The sequence below is a fragment of the Phaethon lepturus genome, unplaced genomic scaffold, assembly GCF_000687285.1.
Source record: "Phaethon lepturus isolate BGI_N335 unplaced genomic scaffold, ASM68728v1 scaffold43081, whole genome shotgun sequence".
Taxonomy (NCBI): Eukaryota; Metazoa; Chordata; class Aves; order Phaethontiformes; family Phaethontidae; genus Phaethon; species Phaethon lepturus.
In genome coordinates, this window is record NW_010520652.1 from 1 (window position 1) to 24,389 (window position 24,389).

The 24,389-nt window shown below is 46.2% G+C and overlaps 1 protein-coding gene across 1 annotated transcript; it reads left to right on the top strand.

Moving 5' to 3' along the window:
* Nucleotides 1-6,716: 6,716 nt before the first annotated feature.
* On the top strand, nucleotides 6,717-23,260 carry NDST2 (N-deacetylase/N-sulfotransferase (heparan glucosaminyl) 2; the record flags this gene model as incomplete). The annotated part of the gene is made up of 13 exons (XM_010297457.1): nucleotides 6,717-6,733; nucleotides 7,028-7,115; nucleotides 7,303-7,457; nucleotides 8,976-9,161; nucleotides 9,567-9,695; nucleotides 14,800-14,982; nucleotides 15,797-15,893; nucleotides 17,084-17,207; nucleotides 18,738-18,912; nucleotides 19,158-19,328; nucleotides 20,634-20,743; nucleotides 22,255-22,357; nucleotides 22,521-23,260. Coding segments are annotated over 13 exons (1,664 nt in total), but the record flags the coding sequence as incomplete, so codon positions are not given.
* Nucleotides 23,261-24,389: the final 1,129 nt, after the last annotated feature.

Below are 24,389 nucleotides of genomic sequence, written 5' to 3' on the forward strand. Positions count from 1 at the left end.
TATATATATATATAAAAGCTGTATATATTATATTGCAAACCTATGGGCCAGTTCATGTAGTGTAAACTGCTATAGTCTGTTTTAGCCATCTAGCTTTTCAGGACATTACCAAATTGGGAAGAGAGTTTTCTCTCACCCTTCGTTACACCCTCCCAGTTATTCTCCGCCAGCAACCCTCATCCCTAGGCAGGGAATATCCGAAAATTCATCAGGGAAACATGCTCAGACCCAGCCTTGATGTGAACCGTCTGTGTGGCCTCACAATTGGGAAAAAGAGATGCCATCTTTGTGGTTTGCTTTCCTTGGCATTTCTTGAGTAATACAGTGACCTATTAGGAAAGGATATGGGAAAGGCACAGAGAGAGATGTTTTGTGGAGGAGAGGGAAGCGAGGCAGATAAAGGAGAAAACAAGTAGGAAGAAGGTAAGAAACTAAGTGCCCCTTCTAATTCTCTGTGTCCTCAAAAGTATGTGATAAAGTGTTTTCCTGAGTCTGTGATACGTGTACATATGCTGCCTCATGGAGCCAAGGGCTTGCCTTTGTATCTTCCCCATCGGTTCTGGTTTGTAGCCATTCAGGCAGGTGCATTGCCTGTTTCTCCAGGTGTGCTGAGGTTGTTCCCAGAGGTTTGAGGCCCCCATTTAGCACTTGCCCTTAGACAGGTTCTGGATGGAGTTCCCTGGGTACCAGCTGTGATGATGATAAGCCTGTGACAGCAGCTGCCTTAGCATGTTCCCAAAACAACTTCAAGTGAAGCACCCTTTAACTTTTCATCCAAGGGCACAGAAAATTTGAGGCAAAGGTATAAAACCAAATACTGTTGTACATGCGTGTCCCCTTACCTGAACTGAACCTCACGCATTACATGTTCCCAAGAGCACTCTTCCACCTCACTAGGAGTCTTGCCACCTTTTATATATGTTTTATGCATCCACGCAAGACATATCTCAGTTCATCTCAATTTTTTCAGGTCTTTGAGATTTTAAGTTCTACTTCTGATCCCAAGTTTAGCTTAGAGAAAAAGAAACCCCTGCATTCTGTTTGGAGCTAGCTTTATCTTTTCAGTTTATTTGAAGCTGCATGCCTGAAGCAACTCTGATTGCATGCCATTATTTATTTTACTTGATTCATTCTTTAATAATTTAGGGCCACCTTTGACCATAAGTCTCTAAGCAAACGGATATAGAAAAAGTGTTTTCAAGCAAACAGGTATAGAAGAATGGAACAGTTGTATATAATACTTACTTAAGGAAAATGCTAAAATATTCTTCATTCCACTGTAGTGTCCCTGTGTTTTGAGGTGCTGAAATGCTCTGAGAAGTTTTTTTTGAAACATCACAATCTTATCTTGATCCTAAAGCAGGTCCTGCACCCTCTGGTCCAAACCGGCAGAGATTCTCGCCTCTGTAGTGTTTGTGCAGGTTAGAGACCTGCGTGAGAAAACAGGAGGTAGGCAGCCAAAGCCCTTGGAAACAAAGGCTGCTCTAGTGATGTTAAAAACAAACCCAGACAACATAATTCCAAAAGATGCTTTGTTTCATTTTCAACAGGGTGAAGTGGAGGAATAATCTGTGATCAGTAAGCAGGGCATCTCGGGAAAGCAGATAAAACCCAGATTTATCCATTTAAAAGAAGGTCTTTGATTGCAGAGCCATGAGAGGTTAATGAATTTTTATGTTTTAAAAGCGAGAAATAACTACATGGATTTGTTGATAGCCTCTCGCCGTGGGGAGAGAAGGGAAAATAATAGTGACAGAACAGCTGGCGTTTTCTTTGGCCTTTTATATGAAAGCTCTGTTTCAGGGCTGTTATCTCAACACACAGCTCCTTATCTTAAAGCGTAGATTACAGTGGTCAGGGTAGTGGTTTGAAGATTGGATGTTGTGTGAAGGTATAAAATTGACTCTGCTGTCCCAGTGAGCCTGTTTGTCATTGTTTGCCATATGCAGGTCCATGTTCAGAGAGCTTCCCAGATAAAATTACTATTAAAAGAAAGTGCTGAGTATAATCTGACGAAATGCATGCCCATGGTAGGTGTCCTGTGTGAGAGGAGAAATGTTTTTATTTGTAATGCTTAAAGGAGGGCTGAATAGCTTTGTTCTTTAAAAACAAAAACGCAATTGTGCTTGCTTTTACTTTAAAGATGATAACCCTTGAGTTCCTGTTTGCTGAAAGGCTGCAGCAGGAGCTTGCAGTCCTCAGTTGAAGCGAAACAGTTGGAAATTGCACAGGGAAAACATTTTTCCCATGTAAATTTTACCAGAGATCTGAGCTGCATGTAATTAACAAAACAAAATCTTGGAGAATCCCTTCTTTTCTCAGTTATTCGACATTCGGTCTCTTCTAAAATCATAATCCTCAGAGTTTACCAAACCTCCATGGAACTGGCCAACAAAGACAAGCTGTTTCTAATGCAAAAGGATTGTGGGTTTTATGATTCTTCCTTGTCGTCTTTAGGTATGAGGAAAGAAGATTAAGTAGATGAGGTTTTGCCTCTTTTGCTGGTAATCGCTACAAGGGCATAAATAGTGAGCAGTGATTGTGAGCAAGTCTGAGAGCAAGCTAAGTGAAAACCAAGGACAGTCATTTCATTTTGGGTTATGAATGGAGAGGATGGAAGAGAGAATCTGGTGAGAGTGGCTGTCAGCCAGCTCTTGCCTTGCTAAATTGTAGAGGATGATCTTGCCTGAAATGAAAATATTCAGCAGTTTCTAACTCCCTGATTCTAACATTGTAGGGGATGTAGAAATACCAGTACCATGAAATGCTTTCTCTTCTGACAATGCTGTTTTGAGACATGCCAGTGCTACTGCTGGGTGGTGAGAAAACTGCAGAAAATCCTCTTGAGAATGTGCTACCCAATGTCCACAGGGACAGTTCTACAAATAAGATGTTTCTGAACACATTCCTAGTATGTTTCGCGTGAGCATTTGAGAAGAGGCTGTCAAAGCACTCTGCTTTCTTCCTCCATTTTTCATCATCTGTTTCTCTTCAATTTGCCCATGTACTGTTTTCCTAAACTCGTGGTATCCTCTCTCCCTAGCACCTGACTCTCAACCTTATTTCCCCCTTTTCTTTTGGCTCTGTTTAGAGGGATCTGAGATAGGGGAGGTAATATTTAGGGTTTGTATGAAACAGCTAAAATCTCTGCAAACGCTTTTGGAAGTTAAAAATTTAATAGTTAAAAAAGCAGAGTTGTGTGAAGGTTTAGCCCTGTGTTACTGTGATGCCAAGGACACCATGCCTCCTTAGAAGAGGATTAGGTCCTAACAAAGCAAGCTAAAGAGGGTACAGTCAGGGTGCTGTGGCTCCCCTGATTCCTTCCTTGCTCCCAGAATTTTATCCATTTAACTCTCCCATTGAGAGAGTTTGTCTTTCACTGGATAGCATCAAGAGCTTGTAGTGACTGTTAAGTAAATCTTTGCAGATTCATCAGTGAGATTATATAGATTTTTAAATGTGTTGCAACACCAGGCACAATTTTAAACTTTTCCCCATAACATTTGCTTAAAAGTAAATATTTATCATCATTTGAGACTATAACGAAGCCTATTTTAGAGTGAATGGCATCAAATACCAGACTGAAGTTTAGATTTTCTTTGCATTGTGTCCGGAAATGTGCATTGGGATGTAGATGTCTGTCACGTGGGCCTGCAGTGTGGCTGCCTCCATCAAGTACTAAAGGCCTCCAAAAATACAGGTTGTGAGTTGCAGAGGATGTTCTCTGATAGATGGACAAGCACGAAGCAGGTCTGGCCTCGATGTGGCTTATGAGTTCTGGTGGACAGTGCTGGGAAGAGCACTGGAGAGCCCATCTATTCCTTCCTGGGGTGAGCTTTGCTGACCTTCTAGCAGGAAACTGAGCTGGGGAAGGGGCCTTTCTGGCTACTTGGTGGGCTTGGCTGTATCTTGGAAGGATTTTTGGAATGAAAGATCATTAGAAAATATAAAACAAATACTCGGAGGGATTGGAGGGACAGTTTTCTAGGGCAAGCAACTTTGCTTGTTACAGATGGGGGGTAGCTAAAATGCTAGGCTTCTGCCCCATACCACATGAGCAACTAGATTTCTTGAGTATGCACATGAAGATCTGTTTGCATCTGGCTAGCTGTTTTATATCTTAACGGATACCCTACTCCGCATTTCTTGATTACCTTTCATTCAAGAATCTCAGAGCACATTATAGATACAAATGAAATGCCACTTGAGTCACCTGTAAGATATTATTAGTACTATCATATTCATCCTACTTTATAAAAGAGAAACAGAGTGCAGAGGTGTCAGAGCAGAGAGAAGTGCCATCTTCCAGGCCTATTCCCACATCTGTACTGTTTCCCCTTGCTACAGCTCCCAGACCCCTTTGAACCAGTGTGCTGGAGAACAGTGAATGCATAATTTGTTGAAACAAATTTCCAAATATTTTGCTTGGCACCTTAGTCTTTTTTTTATCCTGTGGAGGGGAAAGACATTTCTTCAAATCTATGCCATGCCACTTTATGGATGTGGCTGTGAAAAGGACACATCATCAGCAGAGGGATGGCACACAATTAGCAATAAGCCCGCCAGGAAAGCAGGACTCCATAGGGCTCGATAGTCTCAGAATTTCTGGGACCCCCACGGTTCCTCTCTGGTCCCTCCCCGGACACGAAGGGTTGCTGCCTGCTGGAGCAGGGCTTTTTGGGATTTATCATCAGGCAGATGTGTCGTCATGGTAACCCCAGCCAGGCTTTAAATCTCCCTCTGTGCAGAGGAATGCTAAGCCTCTTAGCCACTGTCTTTCCTCCCTCCACCTTCCTACCCAAGCTTGAGGAACTGGATGTGCCTTTCAGGGCAGCAGAGGGAAGTGGTGAGGCTTGGGACAGCTCTGGAAATGAGAAAAGAAAGTGGCACTTTCCTGTCTTAAGATACTGGGCAATGCATTCAAGGTGCTGGTCCCAAATTTGATGTGGTGTTGTCATCCAGCTGGGCAGACAGGTGCTTCTCTGTAGAGAGATGCGCGGCTCTTAGTCTGTGCTCCCTGATGCGTGGGATGAGTCCCTGTGCCTTACAGGTTTACGTGAGAGGAACTGGACCTCCCATTGCCTATTCTGGATCTCGTGCAACAAAGGAGGCTTCAGCCATCAGTACAGCTGGCATGTCACCTTTTAAAAGCACTGCCTACATTTGTGATAAGCTCTGGAGATGTCATGTGCCATACATTTCTCAAAATACTACTCTTGGGTGAGGGATTGGGCTGAGGATATGGTAGGCATGTGGCCATGAAGGAGCTGGGATCTTTGAAATTTGTCCCAGGCTGCATTTGATGTCACTGTTCCGTGGCTATGGCGAGCAGGAACAGGCAATAAAGTGCATCACTAGGGAAAAGCCTGAAAGCTGGTTCCTTCAGAAGAGAGCACTGAGAATGTCTGCAGCACTGCAGAAATAATCTGGTCTTCCCACCTTGCCGTGTGTGAGAAGGTCATGGGCTGCCTGCCTTGGGAATGAAACTGCTCAACTTCTTTGCTCTAAGATACATTTTCAGTGGATGGGTGATTGAAGTAGTGACAGAAGTCATCATTTTTAAATTAATGTGATGATCAGTGTCAACACTGTTTTGAAATACTAGTGACAGCAGTGATTTGTCAGGATACCCTTAAGTGGTAGGTGCAAGTCTGGTCCCTCCGCTGAATGAGGATCTGCATTTGTGAATGCACGTTCACCACCTAGGGAGCAGTGTGCCTAAGCAATGGCTATGGAGCGTGAGCCATGTGAAGGCAGCGTTGTGCTGCTCTTTTGTGCTTTCTGGGGACGGGCAGCTGATACAGAAAGAATCTGCCAATCTCCCCTGCACAGTTTGAAAAGTCTGTATGCTTTCCCCAGTATTATGTGCCAAGTTGCTTGTGTATTTGCATCTAGCCCGAGTCTGCTGTTGAGAGGTCATCACCTTCACCTCGGTGCAGCCACTGATCCATTGTTTTCTTAGAAAAGCTATTAAAATCTAAATAACTGCCTGGGTAAGGATCATCTCTGTCACCTGCTAACAGCCCTCCTGCCAGGTCCCTGTTTGATTGAGAACTTCTTCCACATGGAGCTGCACCAGTGACACTTTCCCCAAAGCATGCAGGTAGCAGCAGAGCTTGCATCTCAGGGGCTTCCCTCTTCTTATTGTTTTCCATCACAAGAAATTTGACTGGAATTAGTTAGTGTCTTACTTGTCTGTGACATACTGAGCCGCTGGTGGGTTTTTTTCTGTCAAGGCTGTCTGCTGTCTTACTCTGTACGGTGCTGGACCTTGGGGTTTGTGGCACAAGGCTCCTTCCCTTTGGCTATAGCAATTACTTTGGACATTTAAAGCAGACACAAGTGAGCAAGAGAGAACCTGTAGGAGATGTCATGACTGTGAATGGCAGGTCCCCCAAGTTTTCTTTCCAGAATCCAGGAAACTTTCCTGCTATAAAGGGATTTTGGCGCTTTCAGGGGACGCAAAGCCAAGGATACTTCCCTGCCATGGTAGGACTCCTTGCATGGGTAGTTCTATGAATCCCCCTCTCCTCTCTAGGCAAAAGCCCTGTCCCTTTGGATCACTTAGTTACTGTTTATGATATTATTGACTTCTCTTCTTTCGACTGTGCACAATGTGCTGCCCCATTCTCCTATTCATTAACACATAGGCTCAGAGAAAGGGCAACATGGGAGAGGTAGGGAGGAGCATTGAGGTTGAACCTGGAAAGAGTAAGGGATCTCTAACTTGGAAGTCAGATTTATTGTCCATTTGCCTTAGCACAGACACTCTGGGTCCTTCACATTGAGAGCGCATCATCTGACTGTGGTTTTAAAGTGGCTGAAGTCATTTAGGTCAGCAGGGTTGTTTCAAGTAAAGACACGGTATGTGGAGCACTTGGCTACTCTGCTTCACTCCACAGGCAACAGTGCCTTAGCCCCATCCCCTGTGATACCTCTTCAGACTGAACTGGGCACCAGCAGAGCACAGAGAAATGTTACAGAGCAACTGAATATGAACATTTCTTTTTTCCTTTCATTCAAACAGGCTTTACTGAGCACGCAGAACAAGCTGAGAACTTTAGTCCCAAATTTCACCTTCAACCTGGGCTTCTCAGGGAAATTCTACCACACAGGTAAGCCCCTGGTACCCCCTTGTCCCAGCGCCTGTGGATGGCCCGTGTGTGTGTGCGTGTAACACATTAGAGAGAGCATGATTCTCTGTTGGAACAACTCGGTATTGCAGGGGATTAGTCACTGCTTTGAAACATTGAGCCCCTCTTCTGCCTTTTGTTTTTAAGCTTCCTTTTCTGCTCCCTGTAGGTACAGATGAGGAAGATGAAGGGGATGACATGCTGCTCAAACACAGGAAGGAGTTCTGGTGGTTCCCTCACATGTGGAGTCACATGCAGCCTCACCTTTTCCACAATGTCACTGTGCTGGCTGAGCAGATGAAACTCAACAAACAGTTTGCTGTGGTAAGGGGCATTGCAGTTTATTTATTTTACAGTACTAATCCTTAAGCATTCTTCTCCTGGAATTGCTGTTCAGACCCCACTGAACCCAAATACTAGTCTAGTAACTCAGCTGCATTTAAGAAAGGCAGTTCTGAAAGTTTAAAATTGGTGCGTGGCTCCTGCTGTCTTCAGGCAAGAAACACCGTTCGTGTGCCTGCCTGTGCAATGGGAAGTGTTTCCTGGCACCTGCATGGCCCCAGGCAGCGCTGCTGCGTTCCAGGGTGCAAATCCCAAGGCTCTTGTTTGCTGAGGTGTGAATTTGTAGTATTACCATCCAAATCCAATTAACTTACAGTCTCTGGCAGTAAGAAAGCATTTCCTTTTCCATCCTTATTCACTGCAGTTTTGTAAGGATGTCACCTGGTCGGTAATGTAAAATGCTCTGTGTGCTAACAGCCCTCCTTCTGGCCTCCCCAGACAATGCTGGTGGAAGTTACTTATCTAGGAAGTCAGGGTAGGGGGGGGATTCCCTGGGTTTTGGCAGAGGAGGGGGAAGGCTTGAACATCCTGCATTGCTGGAACAATGTCTGCTTGATGCGTACAGCCCAGAGTTTAATATAGTGTACATGTTTCTCTGAAAATAAATGTCCTCTTCACCTCTAGTTTGGTTCTTTTGATGGTAATCCCCTTGGGAATAGCAGGCTGCTGTCTTGTGTTCCCATGACACACCCAGATTAGGAATGATCTTGAATTCAGAGCACAGTTGCAGCATTATAGAAACAATTTAGGCTCCTTCTTTTCCTGGTTAAGTAACAGTGCAGTCTTTTGCAAAGAGAGACAGAACACAATTACACATATTTAACATAAAACAGGCTGGCAGTGGGATGGAGAAGGTTGTTGCTTCATTTAGGGGCTCTGGTTTTATTGTATACCACCAGGACAGAGCTGTCATCATTCATATTGTTACCAGAACCACACAGTGGAATTAAAAACCATGAAATTCAGATATTTCCTGTCATTTTAGTATAGCTCCAGGCCCCATATCTTCACCCTCAACAGTCTCCTGCTTCATGTCTGCTTTTCTTTGAATTGCTAGAGACAAGACAGATCCCAGTTGTCATCTTCCTTTCCTTCTCTATCTGTTAAGGAAATTTTGTTTTCCTCCTCTAGTGACTCAGATTTAGGCATTGTGGGAGTGAGATGTGTCACTTAACACTGTTGATTAGTTTGTAGTAACCAAGGAGCTTGACCTGAGGCCTGTGAATTTATCTGATTTGTCACACCAGCAAGCTACAAGACTGTTCTTACAGCAGCTGTTACCAGTGCTGAATGTCCTTGTTTATAGAGTCCCCCTTATATTTCTATAGATTCTAAAGGTTCTAAAACAAGAAGTACAAGCAGTATTTCAGGTTTCCCAGTCTGGAGAGTTGTCATGTTACACTGTCACCTTGCTCCAACTTGGAGTCTGTTGTTAAATATGATCCTTACTAAGAGTATTAGTTAAATAGTGAATGAGAAAGCTGCATATTCTGCTTCCAGGAACATGGGATTCCCACAGACTTGGGCTATGCCGTAGCCCCCCATCATTCTGGGGTTTATCCTGTTCACACGCAACTCTATGAGGCATGGAAATCCGTTTGGAGCATCCAAGTAACGAGCACAGAGGAATACCCACACCTACGGCCTGCCCGGTACCGACGTGGATTCATCCATAACGGAATCATGGTGAGCACGGCTGAGTGAGCAGTCCGCACTTTCCTGCCCAAGGGACAGTCTCCTAGTGACCTGCATCAGAGACGCTAATCTTAATACCACCAGTGTTTCCAAAATCATTAAGTCAAGCAAAGGGCAAAAAGTTGGCTGAAGCCAGTTTCTGTGTTTCTCAGTACAATTCAGAGGTCCATACTGATAGAAAGGAAAACCAAGAACAAGACTAAATTGAGATCCCACTGACTTGTTTGCAGTGTGATGAGTAAATGGTTGGGAGGAATGTCAAGAGAGTCCTCTGAACCTGTCGCTTATGTCCATTACTCTTTATATTGATCCACAGAGTGCTGATTTGACACATTCATATGTAGATTCTGATGCATTTGCCTCTTATCTAACTTTGCTTTTCTCTGATACTGCCAGGTCCTGCCTCGCCAGACCTGTGGTCTTTTTACTCACACTATTTTCTATAATGAATATCCCGGTGGCTCAAAGGAGTTGGACAAGAGCATTCGTGGTGGTGAACTCTTCCTGACGGTGCTGCTGAACCCAGTAAGCTCATTTGAAAGGGGAATCAGCATATGGGGGTCTCAGCTTATGGTGCCTGGTGTGGGAAAGGACTAGAGCCTATGGGAGATTCAGTATAACCACCCATCATGGTGTGGGTATCTTCAGTGTGATGCTAAGGAGATGTAAAAAAGAGGGCCAAGGAGGTACTTGCTAGTGAAAGCTGCCTTGCTTTACACACTGCCAAGGAAGCAGCAGTATTGAGTGTTGACACTCCACAGATAGAAACTAGCCACGGTGATATGCTGAGCATGGCCCAGCACAGAGTGGGTGTTACTTAGGCTGCTGCATCTTCAAGAATCAGAAGTGAGATGTGCCTTGGCTCCTTCTGTTCCACGCACATCTGCTGCCTGTTGGCTTCTCCCCTGGCTCACTGATGAGTTTTGTTCAGAATAATTGCTTTCTCTGGCTTTTATTATGGAGTGTTCTCCCCTTTCTTTCAATATGTATACACTTGAAACAATTTCTGCATGCTGCTTTTGTGATGTAGCTGTCACCCTAAGGCATTTTCGGGAGATCAGAATCTTACACAGGTATTTCTTTCAACACTTCTCAGTTCTGTCAAGCCAATGTAGTACCTTCAACACCCTGTAGTCCCTTCCTAGTTCTTAGCTGTGAATGGCAAATCACATGAGTTTCTTGCTTCCTGTTGGAGCTGGGAAGATGTACTGGGTGTCAAGAGACACAAAAAAGGGGTCACTCTTAGAAAATTCAGAATGGGCAGAAGTAGGAGATGAAGCTTTGTAGCCCTCTCCAACCGAAGGTCACACTCCCTCACATTCCTGCAAAAAAAGTCATGCTGCTCTTTTTGATTGTACAGTAACTTTCTCAGTTCCCCGCCTGAATTTGTTTCTTACTAAAGCTGATTTGGCACCTGTTGTCGTCCCTTTCTCTGGATGGGCATTGCCCTGCCAGGTTTAGATAGTGATTTTAGAATGTCTGCTTCTGTAGTCACTCCTGAATACAGTGATGTTTAATCTCTTCTCTTCTCATGACTTCCAAATTTCTACCTTCTTACTTCTGCTTTATACATCTTTTCTACCAGTGCCTGAGTATGAGCAAGAAGCCATGCAAGCAGATCTGAGAGAAAGTAGGTTGTTTATTACTAGCTTCCCAGGTGTGGGACCCTGGAGTACTCATCCCAGTCATGAAGTACTTTTTTGTGGGATTTGTTGTGTAATATCAGTGGCTTTGCTCGCTGTGATGCTTTCTTTCATTCTCTCCTTCTTTTACATCTTGATTGCAGGGTTGAATACACAACTTTAGCCACTTTTGGTTGGGGCTGTGTAGAGGCTCAGTGAATCAGAAAATCGAGCTTTTTCCCTCAATGAGCTTAATTTTTTCTTGTCTCTTGCTTTTCTTAGTGTTTGGTGCCTCTCTGCTCCTACAAGTGGAACTGTGATAGTGAAAAGACCCGTGCAGTGTGCTCTGGGTACATCACACAGACTGGCTGTAGTTTACAAACAGGCCTTGTGTTCCTGAACGTTAGCTTGTGATCAGCTCTGGCTTGGTGTATGATCTGCAGGTTGTATGGGTCTAAAACAGCCCTAGCTAAAAAGCTGTAGGGATTCATACTTCCAGGTCTGGATGCCAACCTTCCATCCTGAAGTCTGGAAGCTGGCCTTCTGTCCCTATTGCCTGAGACAGAATTGTTATCTTTATACACCACAACCAAATCTACCTGATGCTTAAAAGTCTGTAGTAAGGAGGAGGCTACTTTTTGCGTTACGTATGGACTGATCAGTCAGACAGAATCATATTCTGTCACCATAGCTTTTCTGGGCTTCTTTTTCCATATGTTGGGTGAATTCCACCTTGTCCCATGTCATAATTGTCAGATCTTAAAGAATGCTTGCAGAAATAGCCACTGTGAAACTTAAGAGCTCTAGGTTTCTCTTGGAAAATCGGTTGCCAGATCCAGAGATCATTGCTGGTTTAGGAGGCTGTGCCAAGGCATTTGTAGAAACATACTTTCTAGAGCTACCCCTTAAAATTTGCTGATAAGCATGTGACAGTCAAAGCAGCTGGCAGTGGCCTGCAATCCAAAAAGTTCGGGAAGATTGTGCTCAGGTACAGGCTGAGCTTCTTTGCCAGATTTACTACCGGCTCTTCGTGGTGACTTTTAAAACTCTTTCAGGCGCCTTCAGATGCTTCCAATATTGACACTTCTGCTTCCTTTTGGCAGTGGAGCATTTCTCCCTTTGTCAGCAGTGGAGTACTGTGCTCTAAGCTCCTCTTCATTTGCTCGTGTTTGCACAGTGACTCAGACCCTTGCATTCGTCCCCTCGCTGATAGAGCCATCTCACGGACCTGATAGAAAGCTGGCCAGCCCCGCAGCCCCAGCAGTGATCCATAGCAGACTTGGACCAGGCTCTTTCAGTTCTTTTTTGGTGCTTCCAGCTCCCTTTGAGTGGATACACGCATGCAGGAGTCTCCAAGCCTGTATGCGTATGATTAACTCCACAGTGCAAACAGAAGTAGTTTGATTTTTCTGACTAGTGAACAAGGTCTGATGTCAGGAAGGAGAATAGCTGCTGATGTTCAGCAGACAGGCTGCCGTGTGCCCCGTCACTATTTCCCAGAAGCAAACTTTTGCGCACACTACGCAGGCAGCTTACTGCTGTGCCCACAGCTGCTTGTTACATATTGGAAGGGTGTTCATACCCTCCTGTCTTCTGTATGCTAGGCTCTCTGTGACCTTTCTTCTCATCTTTCCTCAGTGTGAAGGAAGGGAACCATGGCATGCTGACAGTGGAAGGGAAGGGGAGAGGAGGGAGGTGTTATTACCAAGCCAGTTCCCAGGGTCACTGGGTGTGGGTGGAGGGAGGTAGAGAAGGGACTTGAGTGTGGCTTATGTCAGAAGTAGTGCTCAGAGCTGTTTTGGCAGCAGTAGCTGTGATGAGGCAGAGCAAGCTGCCAGGCCTTGTTAAACGCTGCATGTGTGTTACAGGACATGACTAGATGCTCACAAGTACAGAGAAATGGCTCATTAGTTGAGTTTGTCTTGTCGTGTTCTAAGTCCAGGCGCTTGGGACTGTTTGCAGGTGACAGCATTACCTGTGTGAGCCATTTTACCAAATGTAGTCAATCTTGAGACACAGCTGCTAACCTGGGTCACATGCAGGCTTTTTTTATTCTGGAAATCTTGAAGGGGCCCCAGGTGGTGACTCGCATCCTCCCTGCTGTACTTGGTTTATACCAGTGACGCAGGTGCTTCGTGCAGCAAATTCTTCTTCGGTGTGTTTCACTAGCAAGTCAAAGGGAAGAGCCACCCTTTGCTGTCACCTTCCTGATGTCTCCCAGAAACGGGCAAAATACAAGATGAGATGCATCCTTTTGGCGCCTTATGTGCTCCATGGCACAGCCCTGCAATTACACGGAAAATCTTTCTATCCTTTGCTGTGTCGTGTTTAGCTTATCCTTTTACACAACAGCACCAAGCACACGCTGCTGTTTGAAGTGTAGGTGCCAGAGCCTGTCTGGCAGGGCCTCTCTGTCAGCTCAGTAGGAAGCCAGAAGTGAAAAACTCACAGGCAGACAAACATGATAAATCCCTAACTCCACTTAATGTTCCGTGTGTCCCAGAGTCCTACCACTGTTTCCTCTTGCCTGCCCAAAGACCCTGGGGTGTGAGCACCTTATGGACAGGTTTAAAATCAATTCATAGTGTCTTGGGGATGGCTTAAGCACAAAGAGCTACTATCTATCAGTACCTCTTGTCACACTGAGACCAGTCCTTGGTGACACTGGGCAGAAAACTGAATTCAGACCACCTGAGTGCCAGCAAACATCTCCATCCCAAGACCATCTGTCTCCTGCTTCCCCCTTTTGCTCTTCCCCTACTGTGAGTGGGAAAGCCATTCCTGCCTCCTGCCAGGGAAAGCTGTTGTTGCCTGCCGACCTTACCTGGCAGCAGCAGGCTTCAGCCCTGAACTGTGCAGCAATGGGTGCCCTTACTGCGACAGGTCTCTTCCCCTCCCTAAACTAGCAGACACTGGGTAGTGAGTGCTAAATCATCCACATAGTCGTTCTTCCATTGGCCTTAGTGTTCTGCTTTTGGTTTGTGTCTGGCAAAGTGCTGTTTTGTTACTGGCTCTGGGATGCACAATTCCATGGGACCTGTGAAAGCCACACACCAGAGTCAAGCTGACAGCAGTCTTTTGCGTTCTTTTCCAAAAGTTAAAATACTGAGAAACGGGCAGGAGGGAAATGTACCTGCTTGAGAGAAGAGAGAGCACACGGGCTGCTGAGCACTGCAGTGCTGGTGGGGGCTCCTATGGGTGCTCAGTGCCACTTTGCCCAAGGCTTTACATCCTCAGGCTTGGCGCAGGACGTTTTTCAGGGGCTGCCTATGCTGAAGGCCCTTGCGAGCTAAAACCTTATCTCAATTGGTGTCCGTTCCTAGGACAATGTCCTAGTGCAATGTCTCTTTGCAGTCCCTGTTCAGATCCCCAGGAACACTTGTATTTTAAAGCGTGAATTGCCAGTTGTTCCTTTACGCTCGAGAGGTGAACTCTGAAGTGAATGCAAGCTGACAGGCTCTGGGCCTAGAAACAACTCCTGTGAAAACTGTCCTTTGTGTCCCCGTGCCCTGGACTGCAGCGTGCTGCTCCTCTTCCTGGCCTGCTCTTCTGCTGGAGCTGGCACTGCAGCTAGAGGGTTGCCCTGGTTGTGCCTCGGAGAGAGGAAGGGAAGCTCCCGTTCTCCCATGAAAGAGGCTTTGCAAGGTTTTGACTAGGAGAGAGCCACTGGCTAACTCTTGTTCCCCTAAATGTTCCAGAGCCACTTGGATAGGGTTTTGAAACTGGACTGACAGCCAGGGCTCAGGTATCATGCCCCCACACCATTCCCAGGGGTTACAGAGAGCTCTGTGTCCCTCCTCTCCCGAGTTCCTCCTGTTTTGCAAGTGCTACATTTATTTCATGTTTTCATCAAGGCACTGCTGTATCCTAGCAGGCGGACATTCATCAACCCAGACGGCCAGGGCAGTCTGAGACCTGAACAGCCTCTTGCTGACAGTGGAATCAAGCTAGGAGGAAACAGTACTGTTACCTGATTTACCAGTATCCCATGTCCTTCCTATTTTCAGATCAGCATCTTCATGACCCACCTGTCCAACTATGGGAATGACCGTCTGGGACTGTACACTTTTGAGAGCCTGGTGAAGTTTGTGCAGTGCTGGACCAACCTTCGCCTGCAAACACTGCCCCCCGTCCAACTTGCAAAAAAGTACTTTGAAATCTTTCCCCAGGAGAAGAATCCCTTGTGGCAGGTGAGAAGGCAGCGTTAGCTGCTCCTAGTGCTATTCCAAGAGGTATGACCCACATTTGAAGTGTGCTGAGACTGCTGATCCAGAGCACAGAGGGGTAATGCATAAAGCTTTTAAGTTTAACTAACTTTGTGGCTTGAGGCTGCTGGTGGCAAATTGCAAGGTGGAAGGGATGGGGAGTAGGAGCAGTAGGACACAGTCATGGTGTGAGCTTAGGGACAGGGATGGCTGTCATAAGTGACTGGGGGGCAGACTTGCAGGCGTTTTGGTCGTTAAAGGGCTTATATTAGAGCTAGCTGCTGCGAAATGTTAAGTATGCGAGGAAGAACCCTGTTTGGTGCTGAAGGAGCTTGCAGGCATGTTAATGTGATTAATCGTAAAGTGATTTCACACTGCAGAATTCATGTTCATTAAATAAAAACATGTTTATTCCATTTTATCCCAGTGCAGCAGCTCCCTGCATGGTAATCAGCAGATGAAATTAACTGGAGGTGATAGAGTTGTCTGTCTGCCAGAAGTTCACTAATGCTGAGCTGTACTGTCGCGGTGGCCCAGCCCAGTGTGGCTACACAGGGCAGGGCCTGTGGTTAACACTCTCAGAGGGACTTTGGCTCCCATGTCACTTTAGAGCTTTTGAAAACGTTTCCCCTGTGTTTTTACTTAACTCTTCTTGATGCCTGGCAGAGCAGCAGTGTGGCTGTGAAGTGTTCTTCATATCCTAATAGCATTTTCCCGAGAGGACTGGCCTCCTAGCTTGTCCCCCCCCCCTTTCCATTAGCGCCTGCGGTAATGCTTATTCCCATCGCTTGTGCTGCAGAATCCCTGTGATGATAAGAGGCACAAGGATATCTGGTCCAAAGAGAAAACATGTGATCGACTCCCCAAGTTCCTCATCGTGGGACCTCAGAAAACTGGTAATGTGAATACTTTATCTAAAGATAGATTGCAGCTTCCATCTCATTCCTCCAGAGAGGAGAGCTGAAAGGTCTGTGTTGTAGGTCTGTATGGCTGCCATTTGTGCAAGCTGCCAAATGGCTGCAGAGGACATTTCAGAGACTCTCAGATTTGCTCTAACCTAAATCTGGCAAGTCTGTCAGTACTTTGTGCCCTGGCGCTTTGCTTGGCTCAGTCCCGATTTGCAGGGAAAAGCCCTACCTGCAGAGTTGTGTTGTGGCTTTTCCACATAAGCTCAGAGAAACTGTGACCTTTCTTATTGTGTCACAAGACATAAGCTGTCAGCAGGACTAACACACGCGCTTGGCAAAGGTAACGGTGAATGCCCCCTAGTGTTACTGTTGCGACAGATCTGTGTACCCGCTGCATGCTCCGTGTCACTGTCAGTGGGAGGTAGAGATCCTCTTTTGTCTGGCCTCTGTCGCCACCTCTTAACTGCTGTGGCACTGTGGTTGGCAGTGGCATAGCGATCTCTATATACTGTCCTGAGGAGCCCCTTCTAGGCTGAAGAGAACATAATCTCTTCAGCCAAAGCCAGGTCTTCAAACCTTGGCTTTCTCTGCAGTGCAGTGAAACAGCAGCTGCCAACCACGCGCAGCAAAGAGTGATCCTGGTCTCGGGAGGAAGCTTGTCCTAGCCAAGCTGCTTGTCTCCTGCCAGTGTCACTGTGAGGCTCTGTTGGGGTGTGTGCAGCATGGGCCCTCCTGTATTGCAGCCCAGGCTGCTTGCAATGGCACAGCAAGGACACTAGTGTTGTCCCTAGCAAACACCTGATGCTGCCCTGCAGTGCCCAGGCCACCTCCCATTTGGCAGGTAGGGGTTCTGCTATGTGACAGTGGGGCTGTGCCACCAGGGAAAAAAGGTGTGGGGGTAGCCCAGCCACAGTAAGAACACAAGATAGCTGACTTGGGTCACAGCTGTCATGTTAAGGAGGTTACTTAAATCAGCTGCAGGAGCTGAAACGTGGGATTGAACTGCTGAGTCAAGTTCAATCCCAAAGTGCTTGATGTCACTGCTGTTCTAATCTGCTGAGTTAAGGAGTGGCTTAGCCACACATGATAGGAGTGTGCCTGTTTTTTGTCATGTAAAGCCTTGCATTCAGCCAAGCATTATGTGTGACCCAGGTCCCGTTAATTGGTTCCTGTTGCAGGCACAACAGCTGTGCACTTCTTCTTGACCATGCATCCAGCTGTCACCAGTAACTTCCCAAGTCCATCCACCTTTGAGGAGATTCAGTTTTTTAATGGACCCAACTATCATAAAGGAATCGATTGGTAAGAATCCTGATGCGTGTTCTTCTAAGGTGTGCCCATGTTGTCTTCCCCTGAGTTTCTCTGTAGGTTCACCTCAGCCCCCTTAGTAGCTTCTCTGTTCCTGAACAGCTATTTTCATTGCTGTTGCTCAGCGCATGTTCTCTCTTCTCCCGCTAACCCAACCGCTTAGTCCCAGGAGCAGGACAGGTAGTTTCTGATTTTAGTGACTGTTCACCAGGAGATTTCAAGCTGTGATTTAGCTTTAAAAATTCAGAGTCTTTGTTGAATGCACTTGCTGTTATGAGGTTTCTTCTCCTTTGACGTGCAAAACAGACAACAATGTGCTTATTAAAAAGTTCTTTGTGGTTTCCGAGTTAAGACACAGAGCACAGAGGGGATAACCTCCCTACAACGTGTTGTTCTGGGCCCTTTAGACCGAGAGCTGGTGCTGCATTCCTTGCACTGGCTCCAGTGTCCACATGCATACCCCGGTCTTCACCTGTAAAAGTGTACAATTATGATAGTGTTTCCACCTGGCAGGGAAATACTAGTGTCACCCTGGCACTATTATGCCACTGGTTCCAGGCAGAGAAATTTTAAAGGTGTTTCTTGCTCGAAGCATTAACTTCGGGTTGACCGTGGCACTACACTGCCTCATGTGTGGCTCTGAGGGACGGCTGTGTGGCAGTAAGGCATTCTGCCATGGGATTTCTTTGCCCGTGAGCTGTGGGAGATTTTGTCTGACTCCTCTGATCATTTAAAGGACTGTTGAAAAATATTGGAAGGTGGTTGGTACTTGAGTGAAGCTCATGTGAGTCAAGTACCACAGAGCAGTTGTACTAGCTAACAGATGGGCCTAGAAAGTTAGGCTTTTATTTGCATCCCCTGGAGAAGTCATCCAACTTGATCTCTTCTTGCATGTGATGCTACACTCAGAATTTTCATGTTTAGCGCAGAATTTGGGTTTGTTGTACAGCTTAAATTTCAGCAGAGACCAGTCTTCCAGTGCTTTACAGCGCCCTGTCCCCCCATTACCCTCTACCCTACAGTTACTCAAATGTCTTACAGTTCCCACGTTACTAATTTAACAAGCTGCTATGAGGCAGAGCAGAGCTCTTGACCCTGTGTCTCGGCTGTGGACTGAGGTACAGAGAGACAATGATTTAGACGGGTTTAAACAAGCGGTCAGTGGCGGGGCAGGCAGCCGATTCTGGCCTTACTCTTGGACAAAACCTCTTTTCTGCTAGAGCTTGCAAGTAGTACCCTACCCTCAGCCTTTTCCTTCCGCTGCCCAAGGACTTGAGGAACACACTCTCAGCAAAATACTTTCTTACCCTTTTATCACCTCCAACTTTCTATGTTGTGCTCCACCACCCCTTTCCAAGTCATGCCGCTGCCAGCTCTGCACCCGTTTGCCCATTCGTTGCATTACTGGGGAGGTGCAGCTGTTCTGTGAACTGTGTCTGTTGAAGAGGAGCAAGGACATCGTTTTGTCATGTGCCATTTCTTCGTTGGGCCATGGTGCTCACCAGCATCCCATCTGTTCGGCAGGTACATGGAATTCTTTCCTATCCCCTCCAATGCCAGCACAGACTTCATGTTTGAGAAGAGTGCCAATTACTTTGACACAGAGGTGGTACCAAAACGTGGTGCAGCCCTGCTTCCTCGAGCCAAAATCATTACTGTTCTGATCAACCCTGCAGACCGAGCCTATTCGTGGTACCAGGTAACTTCCCTGCACTGTCCTGCAGGTGAGGGCCAGAGAGATGTTCCAGTGGGATGAGGCAGAAAGCCACGGATCCATTTCAATAGGGGGTGCCAGGGGAGGTGATGCAGGCTGCCTGCAGAGTGTGGACAGAGTTACATACAAAGGTATTGGTGGGTGGTTGTGCTGAGTCAGCGGGGTCTGCAGAGAGAAGCGTAAAGTGGAATTTTGTGTTCCTGCTCCTAAATTCAGCTTACGGTTTTCAGCACCAGCGTGCTCACAATGACCCTGTGGCGCTCAATTACACCTTCTACCAAGTGATCTCTGCGAAATCCCAGGCCCCTCAGGAACTGCGCAACCTGCAAAGCCGATGCCTGCTCCCTGGCTGGTATTCAGCTCACCTAGAGCGCTGGCTAACCTACTACCCCTCTGGGCAGGTAAGAGGTTTGGCAGTAGAGGCTCTCTTGGAGCCCCTTGTAGGTTTAGCGGAGAGGAGAACAAACTTGTAACACATGCACGTGCTCTCCCCCTGCCCCATTGTTTTCATTTCACCTTCTGTCTTGTCTTTTGGAACAAGAGCCACCACTTGCTTCCTCCTGTTATGAGCTGGTAGGAAATCAGGCTTGAATACTCCAATTTAGCACTTTACTGTGTTTGTAAAAGTAAATGAGTGCAAGAGGATACTGTGATCTCCCAGAGAGCTGCGCAAGTTCAGCAAGAACAGCAGTGTTGGCACTCCCTTCTTTTCATCTTGGCAGCCTGCAGTCCAGGGACCCTCTTCAGGCCCAGTAGGTGTTCAGCTACTTGCTGTGGTTTCGCTGCTTTGAAGAGAGGCTCTTGGACTCTGCCATTAGTTCACGAGTTGTGAAACCTTTAGCTGTCTGCTGGAGGGAAATTTCACTGCAGAGATGTCAGGATTCTGTGTTTTATGTATAAATTTGCAAAACCAGACCATTTCTGTCTCTAAAAACTGCCTAATACACGACGAGTCGGGATGTGTTTTTTCACGTTCCTTTCTGCTGGTGGGCTTACCCTCAGCCAGCCTGTAATCCAGCAGTCTCATAATGCCCGTTTAGTCTCTTATTCTCTGCCAAAGCAGTAGCCTAAACTGTACATGATAGATCTGCCAAGACTAAAAGAGACACGGGAAAACTTTCTTGGGCTCGTGTCTCATTGCCTTACTATTCCTGGAGGTTACTGCTGTGAGGAATGATAGAGCCAGATACACCACCCTTGTACTTACTATGGGTCAGGGGCCCTTCCCCAGACTTCAGTTCACGTGATCTTTTTTCTGTTGTGTTCTTTGGAACAGGTAATTTATTAGCACAAATGTTGTTCCTTATTGTCTATCATACACATAGCGGGAGAATAATCACAAGTTACAGAAGAGTACTTAGCACAACGGCTGCTGACACTGAAAAAGAATACATGAGGTTTCCAGAGACAATCTGTAAATCATGCTACTGCTGGGCCTTAATGCTCAGTGAGATGGGGTGTGGCCAAAGGCAAATCTAAACGAAGCCTGTCATCATCTACTGTCTTACGGTACTTGTGGCCCATATCATAACTTCTGTCTGTGGTGACACACAGGGCCACATCCCCCCACTGTGTTCTAGAATAAACAGGCTTTGGTGGCCTTTACTGACGGGCACAAAGGCCAGGGGTGGTTTTGAGAGCCAGGAAGCTCATAGGTGTCATTCAGCACAAGCTGTCAGAGGCTAAAGTGGCTGCTGTCTTTTCAGCTTCTCATTGTGGATGGCCAGGAGCTGAGACACAACCCTGCCTCTGTAATGGACAACATCCAGAAGTTCTTGGGAGTCACACCACTCTTCAACTACACCCAGGCCCTCAGGTAGGTAAATTGGTTTTGGGAGGACGCTTTCTTAGGCAAGTGTGCTACTAGTGAGCATTTGATTGGAAGAATACTACTTATCTCTGACTGCAAGACCTGCCGAGGTTTCAGAGGTATGCCTAACCCTAAAATTAGGTTCAGATAGCCTGAGATGCTACGCTGAGACTAGAGTCATAGCTTAGTCTTTCCAGAAATGATAGAAAGGGTGTTTTTTGGCACTGTCATGTAAAAGCATGAAGTTGCTCACAACAGTATTTACGATGTTTTCCATTTGGTCTTTGGGGTTTCAGAAAAGATGCTGGAATTATTAGTGCTCCTTATGCTTTGTGTTATACCTATATCTGACAGAAAGCAGAGGAGGTATGATAAAATACGCGTGACAAGCTGCTCGTCTCTTCAACTAGATTAGGAACACAGCGCAGTTTTGAGGTAAAGAGCTGCTTATTACAGAAGACATGGAGTTGACAGGTGCCCAGAACTACCTGAGGAAGTGTTAGCAGAGGCACTACCCCACTGCTGCTAAGTTGAAGGACATTACTGAGCTTTTTACTGTGTGATCTTGCCCACAGTGCAAGTGCAGTTAATCTGAATACATTAAGTGCTAGCTGAAGGTGAACTGTGGCCACATCACTCTTCAGTGGAAACTCTGCAAGCCCACTGGAGATCCTCAGTATTGTTCTTTTCAGCTGAAACCTGTGTGTTCACATTTCCTTTGCTATCACAGCCTATGCTAGCTGAGGGTAGTGGATGGTGCGCGGGTGCGTAGGCATAGGGCCATTGCCCTTCCTTTAACAGTAAAGAGAGGAGAATCAGTTCAGTTCTCCTCCTCCAGCTGTTTTGCACGGGGGTGGCACATGGCTCCCCAGGGCAGGGCAGATTTAGAGAAATGTCAGGGGTTACCCTAAAGCCTTACTTGCTGAAGCGCATGTGGTGATGGTATAAATGGACTATCTGCAGCAGTGGCGCTGGCTGGTACCTTCAGCCAGGGTCAGAAAAGAAAGGGTATTGGTCAGCTTGCCTCAGAGTTTGGTAGAGACCAAAGCTCTCAGACCTCAAGCTCACCTTTGGCCAACTGAGGGGACAGAACAGACTAGTCCCAGACATGCTTCCCAGCATTGCCTTATACCTGTGTTTTAGCAAGAAAAGAAACACCGACTTTTTAAACGGTTGGGGGATTTTCTAATACATCTCAACTATAACAAGGAGATTTAAAAGAAAGAATTTACATACACTAAAACATTATTATCCCCCTGCCCAAGCTTAACAGACAAATATTGTAACACCCTGTTACCTCTGAAATTTGCATAAAGCTGAAACAGTCACGGTTGTAATGGATTTCTTGTCAAAGTAGGCAAGTGCTAAAAAAAAGGGAACCAATACACTACAAGTAAATAAAAGCCAAACCCAATTTGTAAAGCATTGAAGTGGGAAATACCTCTAGAGTTACTTAATTTCTGCTGCTGCTAATCGGGCATGTGGCCATCTCTCTTAAAGACAAGCATCTTTTTCAGATTTGATGAAGCAAAAGGATTTTGGTGCCAGCTGCTAGATGGAGGAAAGACTAAATGCCTAGGAAAGAGTAAAGGAAGAAAATACCCTGATATGGATTCCTCGGTGAGTAACTAACTGTCTCAAATCTGTTGTCAGCAAGAGAGGTAGAAACATCCCAGAAAACCAGCCTGGATTTCCCTAACACCTATGTCCTAGATGACCTATGGAACACGTATCGAGGGTAACATTCTCTTTCATGCTAATGTGGTCTGTATTTTCCACACAGTCACGGCTGTTCCTAAGAGACTTCTACCGGGAGCACAATATTGAATTATCCAAGCTGATGAACAGACTTGGGCAGCCCCTTCCAACCTGGCTCCGAGAGGAACTGCAGAACTCCAGCTGGAGCTGAGAGCCAGTGCCCTTGGGATGTGTGGTGCTCCAACGTGTGCCATGATGTCATCTCTCGTCAAGCCAAAACAACTGGACAAATGAGCAGGAGCAGAGAATGTGCATGTGGAGCCTTTCCCCGCCATTAGGAAGGGCTGCTGCCTCTGACAGTGCCCTGGGGCATGGAGTGCAAATCACATTCTTGAGTATTAATGGTGTGTTACGCTTTGACTTTTACTTGCAGGCAGGATTTGGAATAGCCTGCCCTACTTTGAGCAGCGGGGAGAGCACGGTTAACACTTTATGTTTAAAATTACTCTTCTCAGTATGTGAAACAGGCCCTAGCTGGAGGGTTAATGCGTTACTCCTCTGAGGCCAGAAGTAAAGGCTTAAGAGGTGAGCTATTGAGCCCACTGCTGAGAAAAGAGCAGCAGCTTAATAAAAGGGGAATCCAGGCCAGTGAACCCCAGCTTTTATCCAGTAGTCTATCTGGCAACAGCAAGGTACAAGAACACCTTGTTCCTCCCCACGCAGAGTACAGTGGCCATGATTGTTACTTACAGTGCCGCTGTGCGTGGCTGTTAGGGACTGCGCCTTCTTGGAGACAGAAGTAATAGACACAAGATTGCCTCTCCTTGGCTGCAGCGCTGTTGGTGTGATACAGTGTCCAGGCAAAGCTGCAGATGTTGACACACAGAATTGGTTTGTTACCTTAGGGAAGAGGTTGCCACATGTGCCAATGTGGCAAGTATTTCTCTGCCAGGGACTTCAGCCATTTCAAAAGATAACCAAGGAGCAGCATGTCCACTTAGAGCACTTTGGAGGTATGTGTTCATGCAGCACAGCAGCTGGGGGAGGCAAAGCTCAGGTATTGTAAGATAAGGCTGATGCAGCTGACAATTCTGTTCCCCATGTCTGATCAGCTTTAAAAAAAAAAAAAGGCACCATTTTTCTCCTTCCAGCAAACAGCTTCAGGGCCCCTATCACATATGCTGAGAGCTAGCACCTGTTTTAATCCCCCACAGCCCAACAATCCAAGGAGAAAAGCAAAACACCAGTTACAAGTAAGTATAAAGATAAAAAGGGAAAGGTTGGAGTTAGAAGTGGTTTCCTGTATCCAGCAGGGGCTGTTTAGTTTGCTACTTCTGCACATAGTCAAGTACGTACACTACGGTGTTTTGCCTCCTCCTCCAGTTGCTGGATAAATTATTCTCAGAGGAAATCCTCCATCATGGCTGTACATGTTTTCTGTTGCTGCTGAGCCATGGGCTTCTGGACTCGTGTGGGCCATCGTCCCTCCCTCTCGGGCACAGATGGTCCTCGGAGATTGCTGCAGTTCCAGAGAACAGAGGGACAGGATCCGTATGAACACAGGTTATGGAAACTTCCACAACTGTCATGGGCTCCTTTTCTCCTGTCAGGGGAGAGAAGTTGCTTCAACCCAGCTTTTCCATTGAGCCTTAGGTATTGTGTATTTCTGAATGAATGGTGCATTTACCGTTGTATGTAAATGTATATAGTATGCAATATAGTATTTTATTTCATGTGCCATTGGAAAGGGTTATTTTGTGCAGCCAAAAAAAGGACAGAAAGACTAGAATCCCCTCTCTCACTCCTGTTAGAGAGAAGAGCCCAACGTCCTGCACTGGATTCATGTATAGCATCATTCACATTGAATGATAATGAAGAAATTCTTGGCTCTCGAAGCTGAGCACAAGTGTGTGAATAAAGGCTAGAAGTAGCAGTCGGTGGATTCAATAAATGT